The 8,805-nt window shown below is 37.6% G+C and overlaps 2 protein-coding genes across 2 annotated transcripts; one reads left to right on the top strand and one right to left on the bottom strand.

The window, feature by feature from the left end:
* Nucleotides 1–413: 413 nt before the first annotated feature.
* On the bottom strand, nucleotides 414–1,935 carry gngt1 (guanine nucleotide binding protein (G protein), gamma transducing activity polypeptide 1). The gene is made up of 3 exons (XM_046418458.1): nucleotides 1,395–1,935; nucleotides 1,175–1,273; nucleotides 414–898 (listed from the first exon to the last, which is right to left on the bottom strand). Exons 2-3 carry the CDS (start codon nucleotides 1,268–1,270, stop codon nucleotides 773–775), a joined length of 222 nt encoding a protein of 73 aa, XP_046274414.1. The 5' UTR covers nucleotides 1,271–1,273; nucleotides 1,395–1,935; the 3' UTR covers nucleotides 414–772.
* A 446-nt stretch (nucleotides 1,936–2,381) lies between these two features.
* Nucleotides 2,382–4,472, top strand: tfpi2 (tissue factor pathway inhibitor 2). The gene is given in 6 exon segments (XM_046418457.1): nucleotides 2,382–2,419; nucleotides 2,421–2,512; nucleotides 2,645–2,815; nucleotides 3,235–3,414; nucleotides 3,572–3,745; nucleotides 4,077–4,472. Coding segments are annotated over 6 exon segments (723 nt in total). The 5' UTR covers nucleotides 2,382–2,396; the 3' UTR covers nucleotides 4,160–4,472.
* Nucleotides 4,473–8,805: the final 4,333 nt, after the last annotated feature.

Below are 8,805 nucleotides of genomic sequence, written 5' to 3'. Positions count from 1 at the left end.
CAATCTTCATTTTTGGGAATAAGATTGAAAACAGCTGTCTCAGAAGATCATATCAGTAGGGCTGCATTTAGTCATTTTACAGAAAACGTAGTCAAGCTCACTTTTCTATTCTAGTCATCTAATGCACTAATTTCTATGTGATATATTAATACAGGTTTATGTGCTTCATTTAATGGAGAATTTTAAATGGTGGCTACAGTAATAATACATCAAATAAAACCTAGAAAAGCAGAAGAAGATCTAAAATCTGATCTAAACACACTTTGATCCTTAGGTTTTTAACTGTGATGTATGCTACAAAATGTTAATGATCTCATAAAAATGTACGGGAAAAGCTAGATAAACTTTAAATGTTTGCAAATGGAGACATATGGAGACGTATCTGTTTCTCTACTCTGACATAAACCTTCCCACAGTGAATGATGGAGACAGACTGTCATAAAGAAGCACATTTAATGACAGATGTATCTGTGTATGAAACAGCACATGGGCCCATTTTCTCAGACTATATACACCACATGAGACAGAAGCATTATATAACCCTTGCCAAATGCAACTCTTATTTATAGCATCTTTTCAAAGTGTAAAATTGTAAGGCTACAAATCTGGACAGAAGATGGGGAATCGCTTACACAGAAACTTTTGATGATTTATAAATCTTTTCTTTATTATGTTCCTCTAGTCTTCTCAGTCTGCTAATCAGTATTATTAGGGGAGGGAGAAATGTCCTTGGGATGCTAATCTGAGATGTAAAAAGCTCCTCAGGTCCGGTCTAGCAGATGACACAGCCACCTTTCTCCTTGAAGGGGTTCTTATCCTCTGGAATACCTTTGACGAGGATGTCCTCCTCCACTCCAGCCTGAATGTACTCCTTGATTTCCTCACAGCATTTAGATGTCTAAAGTGATAAGATAAAGAGTGCTGAGACAGTCCTATCCTTTATTTTTTATAAAATAAAAAATAATTTTATAATTTTTTTATAAAATCCTTTACTTTATTTCAGTCTTAAATACAGTGCGTGGTAGAATGAATTGCCCTTTGCGTAATTACATTCAAACAAGTCGACAAATTGCTTGCCATTGATAAAAGTCTGGAAACCTAATTTATTCACTGGTATCTTTAAAAATTACAAAGGGACAGACATATTCATCACGTCGACGTGAAAACAACTTACCAACCATCTCTCAAGTTTCACTTCAATTTTAAGTTGGTTTACTTCCATTACAGCCTTGTCCTTGTCCGTCAGGTCGTCCACATTGATGACCGGCATTCTCTGTCAAAAAAGGAATCATTTAGCATTTCCAGCAAAATGTTTACCACCATATGACAGATCCAAGATCCTGAAAGAACGTGCACTTCATAAAACCTAACTGAAAATATAGAAATGTACTTACGAATCCTTACAGGGAGCAGTCCTTCTGCCCCGAAGTCCTGCTCAAGAATCCCTCTAGTCTCCCTCAATCTGGGTTATAAAGTAATCTGCATAAACAATCCTAATCCACTAATCTGATTAAAACAAGGCCCCACTGTGTGATCACGCCAGTATCTGAAGTATGCTATCACACAAGACAGTAAATCACACAGGTGTCTGTTTGGGTTCTTTTGAATTAATTGTAAAACAAGGAGCTGTATTTACCGTATATGGCAGTTTAAACATGGATTTATGTGATTTTGACACTGTTTTTTCTCATATCCCGAAATGGGTTGAAGGGTGGTGCCTCATGTATTGGGTCACTTTGATAAGACGGCTAATCTGTATTTAGCCTCCACCTGTCAAGGTGGAGACACATCATTATTCTAAACATGAATGCACGGCAGTTTTCCAGTAACATCCTCAGTAGTAGATGGAACAAAGCAGTGCAAGACATTAATGGAAGGAAAGGAAAGAATGTCAGAGGCAGCTGCTATAAAAAAAGCAAAACAAAAGACAGTGAAAGTGTGTGTGTGTTGGGGGGACAGATCCAGTCAGACGGGTGTGTAATGGTAACTTGGCAGGATGGATCAGAGAAGTAAAATCTGTTAATGTTTCACAACAGTGTATGTCCCTTAGAGACTACACAATACTGCTGGTCAGAAATTGTGTGGTCACTGGATCACTGCACATCATCATCATCATCATCTTCCTGAAGACAGTTGATTGGTTGTCCTGTAAGCAGAGGAAATGTAACTTTCTCCCTTGTTATTTTAGTTGAACTGAATATGCCCTTAGTCACTGCGTTACACTAACTGTTACGCAAATATTGCAGCGTAAAGAAGAGCCTCTGATGTCATTAATAAATGCATCACCACTGTAAGCCAGTTTCGCTGTAGTATGAAAATGAGTCATTACATCCCCGCCCCAAAATTTCCCCAGAGAAATGCTACTTCACTCAACTATAAAACTGGATGTGGCTGGGATGGTCGGCAAAGCGGAAAAGACTTTGGAGCAAAAGGGTCACAATGGAGTTCTGCACATTAGCGCTACTGACACTTTTTTCCTCGTTTTACAACGTTCTGACGTTGGTTCCAAAAGGTAAGACATGCTGCCATTGGCCTGTAGATTCCCATTGCGGTGTTTAGGAAGAACAGATGTAATTAAATCTTAATTAACCTACCATGCTTTTCTCTAGTGGTTTCGTGTTTCAGTAACAAGTTTTGCTTTCAGGCGCTTGTCTTCTTAAAGTGGACGAGGGACCTTGCAGAGGAGAAATTGAGCGCTACTACTACAACACCATCACCCAAAAGTGCGAGATTTTCTACTATGGAGGGTGCCAAGGAAATGCCAACAACTTCAAGAGTTATCAGGAGTGCCAGAAAACATGTTTCAGAATCCCAAGTAAGTTTTCGGTCTGATGAGCATACAGTTAAAATTAAGGTGACCCTGCCCATCTCTGTATGTTATTGAATGTTTATTTGCAGGATCGAACGTGCACTAAGTGCATTTAATAAAGTACTTTACTTAAATACAATTTTGAATATGCTTATACCGATTTTCTCGATTTTCTTCTACTCCACTTGTAATTAGTAATACAAGTATAATCAACAAAAAATTGTGATATAAAATCAGATTAAGACAAACTTTTTTGATCCCTGACAGGGAAAAAAAAGCAGTGAAACCAGATTTGTCAGCTTCAACATTAAAGTGATATAATCAGTAGTTATGTATTGTATTTGAATATATGCATAAGGTACTCTTGTACCGTCCAACTTGATCTAATCCCAACCTCAAATCTTGTCATCCCTCTTGCCATGCAGAGATTCCCCAAATCTGCAGGTTTACCAAAGACGAGGGACCCTGCCGTGCCCTCTTTCGCCGCTACTTCTTCAACATGACCACCATGCAGTGTGAGCCCTTTTATTATGGCGGCTGCCAGGGAAATAGGAATAACTTCCAAGACCTCACCACTTGCACAGAATACTGCAGTCCGCGAAAAAGTTAGTAAAACGTATTTACTGTGATGTGCTGCCACTGAATAAATCATATTTGAAAAGTACATGTTTTGAAGTTTGTGTTATTGTCAAGGAAGAAGGAAACAATGTAGTGGTATTACTGAGAGTGGGTGCTTATTGTGCTCTGTGTTTTATTTTACAGCTGTTCCTGTGCTCTGCCTGGATCCTCTGGACAAAGGGAAGTGCTCAGCCTCCATTCCTCGGTATTACTACAACAGAGCCACCAGGATGTGTGAGGAGTTCATCTACTCGGGCTGCGGAGGGAGCAGCAACAACTTCATCTCAAGGCAGAGCTGCATGGACGTGTGTGTTAGAGGTGTGTGAGTGGGGAATGGTAGTGGTGAAAGCGTCCACAGTGAGTTTTGTAACTGAAGATGATGATAATTTGAGGCGCTTGTTGGTTTGAATTTGGAGGAACTTCAGGGAGCCAGAGGGGAATTGTGAGGAACCCAAATAATGTGCAACTGATTTCATTATCAGGCTTGAAATTGCTTAGCATCTGAGGAATCATTACCATACACTCAAGAGGTTCATGTGCTCCAAACCATTTACATGCCAATCATCATGTTATGACCAAGAGGAGAAAAATGTTAGTTTATCATACTAATCAGCTGTTAAACACTTTTTTTTTTTTTTTTTTGCTCCAGGTGGGAAAAAAAGCACAAATCAAGGAACAGTTCGTCGCTTGAGGCGGAATAGAAATAATCTCATCACTTTCTTGAAGGCATAGATGTGTGACACATGTTCTCAGGGACTCTCACATGGACCAGCTCCTAAAGGCAAACTAGCATTTGATAAACTGACTTTGTTTATGCCAAATGGTTAACCAGGTGGTCTTGGTCTTCTTGGAGACTTTTAGAGGCACATAACACACATTTTAACTGTATTTGTATGTAATGCTTTATGAGCAAATTCAAATGTGATTTCACTGTATGCTGTTGATGAAGTTTGTTACTACCGCACTAGTGTTTCTGACTGTGTATTTTGATACTGTATGTATGTAATGTAAGTTTTGTATGAGTAATACATAATAGTGAATACTCTGACTTGCTTATCTGTTTTATAAGCACATTTTTTGATAAAATATACAGAATTTTATTTAAAATTGTCTGATTTTTGCACTTTTTTGCTGCTGTTGTCCGTAAATTACTGCACTGCATTATATGAATAATTATTATCTAACTCAAAATGTGTTGATAGCAGTTTCTTTGAGCATTGCAGTGCATGTATGTAATCTTCACTTTATTTCAGGCACACTCACTTTATCTCTAGGCCTCCTCTATTCTTTTCCAATGCTGCTGTCTTCCCTCCTTATCTGGTTATACTTTGCGAGGCACTCAAGCCTATCTGGGTTGCTTCAGCATAGCCTTGAATCAGCAAGGAAGCAATCGTGGAGCAGCAATCACTGCTGTGGCAGGTTCATTAGAGGAGAGGACTCTGCAGGTTTGCAAAATGTGGATCAGGAGCTTCCAACAACATTTTCAGCAATTATAAAGTAATTACTGTGAGAAACACACAATTACAAGTACAAATCAGAAAGCATCCATGCACAAAGCACAATGTATGCTAATGTATGCACACATATTTTCTCCCAAGCTCAACTATTGATTTCCCTTTTGTTTCTGTCAATACTACTTAGTTTTCCAAGATAATATACTTTATGTTCCACAGCAGACATCAAATATCTCCGTAACCCCTTTAAGGGAAATTAATCAAAAGTATACTTAGTTTCCTGAATATACTGACTGTCCTAAATCTCCACTTTGTTCCATCTCTTATAATAGAATAGCTGAAGCGCTGTGTGATTTTTCAGACAATAAATATTTATGGAAGATATCAAAGGAAATTGCTCACCCAGTCCGACTTGGCTATAAATAGCAATAAAAGATAATACATCTGGCTCGGCCTTTTGCTATTAAGAACCGAAGCTAAATCATCTACCCGATAGCAATATGAGAGAGGATGTCATCCTAACAGTCTGTGGGCTTCTCAGACTGGAAGGTTGAATATTATGTGGCTTCTCAAAAGTCACATAATGTTCAACTCATCGCTGCTGCTTTTTTTTTTTTTTTTTTAATAAAGGTTAAGTTTATTCTAGCTGTTCATTAAACTTTCTTCTCTACTTTTCAATAAAGAAAAATAAAGTGTATGTAAAAAAGTGTAAGAAAGTTATGAAACAATGGCTTGTGGACACTTGATAAAAATTAAGCACTATGCAGAGTAGCATATTTTATGACATATAATAGAATATAAGAGCTTTTCTCTCTCTCTTTTTTTTTTTTCTTTTTTGATTCACCATTGTGGTAACAAATCTGTAATTACACTGTGTAGGAACATATCGTTACAGTCAATTCTAATCACTGAAAGACATGACAAATGTTTGAGATGATACAAACAGATCCAGTGGTTAACTTTTAATTATAACAAAGTCATGCATTGGACCATTAATGGGAGGCCATATAATACAGACTGGAAGAGATCTGGTCAACTTCAGAGGGCTTGAGATGAATTGATCCTGCTCTGGTTATTTTATTAGCTGCAGTGCATTAGGCAGGGTTATGTTGTCCCTCATTCTCAATGGTGATTAATGAGCTTTTACAATGAAATATGCTTACCATTTAAAATGAGATTAATTCCATGTTGGATGCTCCTCTGGTCATTTGTCAGACAGGAACATTGTTTTGTATCTATGACTTTAAAAGATGTTATCAAATTAAAATGCCGATTTTAAAGCAGGTACATGTATGATATTTGCGTACTGCTTTTTGAACTCAGTATTAAATACTTAATGCTTGCTGGAGACACAGTATGCAATTTTAACATTTAGCAGGATGCCAAATTAACAAGCTTCTCTGAGGGTGACGGTGATGGGAAGAATCTTAGACGCCCCCTGGTGGTAGATTCACATAGCTAACAACATGAACTGAAAGAAGCAACCTTTACACTGCTTTTCTAGGGTATAAGTATGTATAAATATAGTCCATTCGTTAGTAATAATAAAACTGTTGTCTAATGTAAAACATAGAAGTCATATAGTTGCGTTCTGGCTGCTTTAATTAAACCAATAAACTGCAGATACAACACATTCTGGGGCTACTTGTGATTACTATATGTTTCAGAGTGCTGGAGCAGCCCACGCCAGGCATATCAGGTGTTGACTCAGCAGCATTTATTCTACTACAGTATGTTTCTGTAGGTGGATCTTGTTTGCTGGAATGAGAACTGCATTTCAGAGTGCTCTCACAGCCTTGGCAGTATGACAGTATAAAAACCAGCGGGTGGAGATCCAGATACATTGTTTCTAAGTTTTTTCTCTCTTTTACTGGCACAGAATCAATTCAACTTGTGTTTCTCATCTAAGGAAATGGACCTTGGTAGACGGTTAAGTATTAATTGAATATTTAAAAAACAGTTTCTCAGATAAACACTACATCCTAAGGTTATATGCTACAGTTCTTGCTTACGAGAAATCACTCTTATGAGAGTGTCCCCAAAGCCAGAAACAGGAAATCCATTATATCTATTTGTGATATTATCAACAAACAGCCTTATCTATAGATTGATGGGTAACTTTGTTATTGCCAATGAAAACTCCTTAGCTACTATAACAGGAACTGAGCACAAAGGTTTATAGATGTTAGTGCTGAATATATATTTTTAATTTCCATACAATGTTTTACGAGTCCACAAAATCAGTAGTTTGCAAAATTTTTTATGAGCGACATGTTGCGTACTGTATGTTTAACAGTTTGTTCAAAGGCACATATATTCCTTCACTGATTAAAATAAAACAATAATAATAATTTGGGGCAAAATTTGTATTATTTCATTAGAAAAAAAGCAAATATTAGAACAAATTTTAAAATAACCCCCTAAAAATGCCGTATTAATGCATGGAAGTACAAATGTTCTGTTTTTTTAATGCTCAGGACAGGAGTAACATACTGTACACAAACTGAAGTGGATTTTATTCTAAGATACATCATTTCTGACTTCTCAGAGTCTGGTCTGTTTAAACTGTAGACCAAACATGTCAGTAAGCTTCCCTCCCACGACATGGCATCACAGTTTCCTCAACATCCATCACCCTCTGTTGGGTTCAGTGGAAAACCTCAGCCCCCTCCGCACCCTCACACACCTAAGATTGATGTGTCTGGTGATGAGAACATGTGCTGCTCTTCACTGTCCATCTGGCTGTCAAACACGTGTTGCTGTTGTATAATTAAACAAGTCAGAAAAATCCATACTTCTGCTTCTGTGATGTTTTGGTATTTGCAGATTTTCAGGGAAATACCAACTGGAGGAGATTAATTTGTCAATGTATCTGTATTCTGTCTATGTGCTTGTTTCAAAGGTTTACCCTCACTCAGTTTCTGATGTAATCTGATGTAGTCGGCCTGCTTTTGACTGCATTGACTAATTTTTGTGGTGAATACTAATTTTAGTAGATATGACAAAGATTTGGTACCGTTTCCAATCTATTACGCCAGAGTTAGAAAATACTTTAACAAATTATTGACTAAACCGTACCTAGCATATATATATATTATTTGTTTTGCAGAAGATGAGTCATTGTTGTACATAAATGCACTGCTTTCTCCCCTTTGCAAATGTGCCAGAATCATTTTTTCTGCAAGGTTGGCAAGATTAAAAATGATTTGAACGGAACAAGCAAATACCCATGTCTCTTTTTCATTTAAGCCAGGAGATGTTTTTGTTTCCCAGCACAGTTGAAAAGTTATAAAATAAAATGAACTACAGAGAAATATTTCAGTCCAAGCCAGAGCTTCTTGTCCATCTTCTTCACCACCTGTACGCTTCAATTTTAAGTTTCCCAGCAGTTCAAGACTTAATATCAAGCTCGTATGCAGCAGCTCTCTGCAGACTCAGCAGCTAAACACACTGGCACAATTGAATTTGCTGCTTAATGATGGGTTTTTAATACATATTAGGCTTTTAATACATTTAGGAAAGCTGACCCACCACATGCCGCCCTCTCCCCACGAGAGGCTTGAACAGGAGAGCTGAAAATTGCCTGAATAAGCAGGTTGTATGCAAACTAGAGGTGAGGAACAATCTGTTTTTGTGATATCTGCTGCAAATGAAAATGTAAACTGTAAAATATGTTGTTGGTGACTAATATGAGCAGACAGTTTTTGCAATACTTTGGCACTTAATTCACGTGTCCCTTTAGAGAAAGTACAGATGTTACTAATAGCATGACACAGCATCTCTGTTCTATTCCTCAGTAAACCTGGACAGTGGGCCACTATGAACAACAACAACAACTTAACCTAAAGTAGCTAAACTCAGTTCACCCATTACAAGTTTAATTACTTGCACCTGCGCTTCCTACAGCGACAAGGCACAAAAAGG

This window comes from Scatophagus argus, chromosome 17 (genome assembly GCF_020382885.2).
Source record: "Scatophagus argus isolate fScaArg1 chromosome 17, fScaArg1.pri, whole genome shotgun sequence".
Classification (NCBI taxonomy): Eukaryota; Metazoa; Chordata; class Actinopteri; family Scatophagidae; genus Scatophagus; species Scatophagus argus.
This window is presented reverse-complemented; position numbering and strand designations above follow the sequence as displayed.

Coding starts and splice junctions, on each gene's coding strand:
- gngt1 (XM_046418458.1), bottom strand. CDS start 1,270: ATGCCGGTCATCAATGTGGACGACCTGACGGACAAGGACAAGGCTGTA. Junction 899..1,174: donor TGAAACTTGAGAGATGGTTG/GTAAGTTGTTTT, acceptor TTATCACTTTAG/ACATCTAAATGCTGTGAGGA.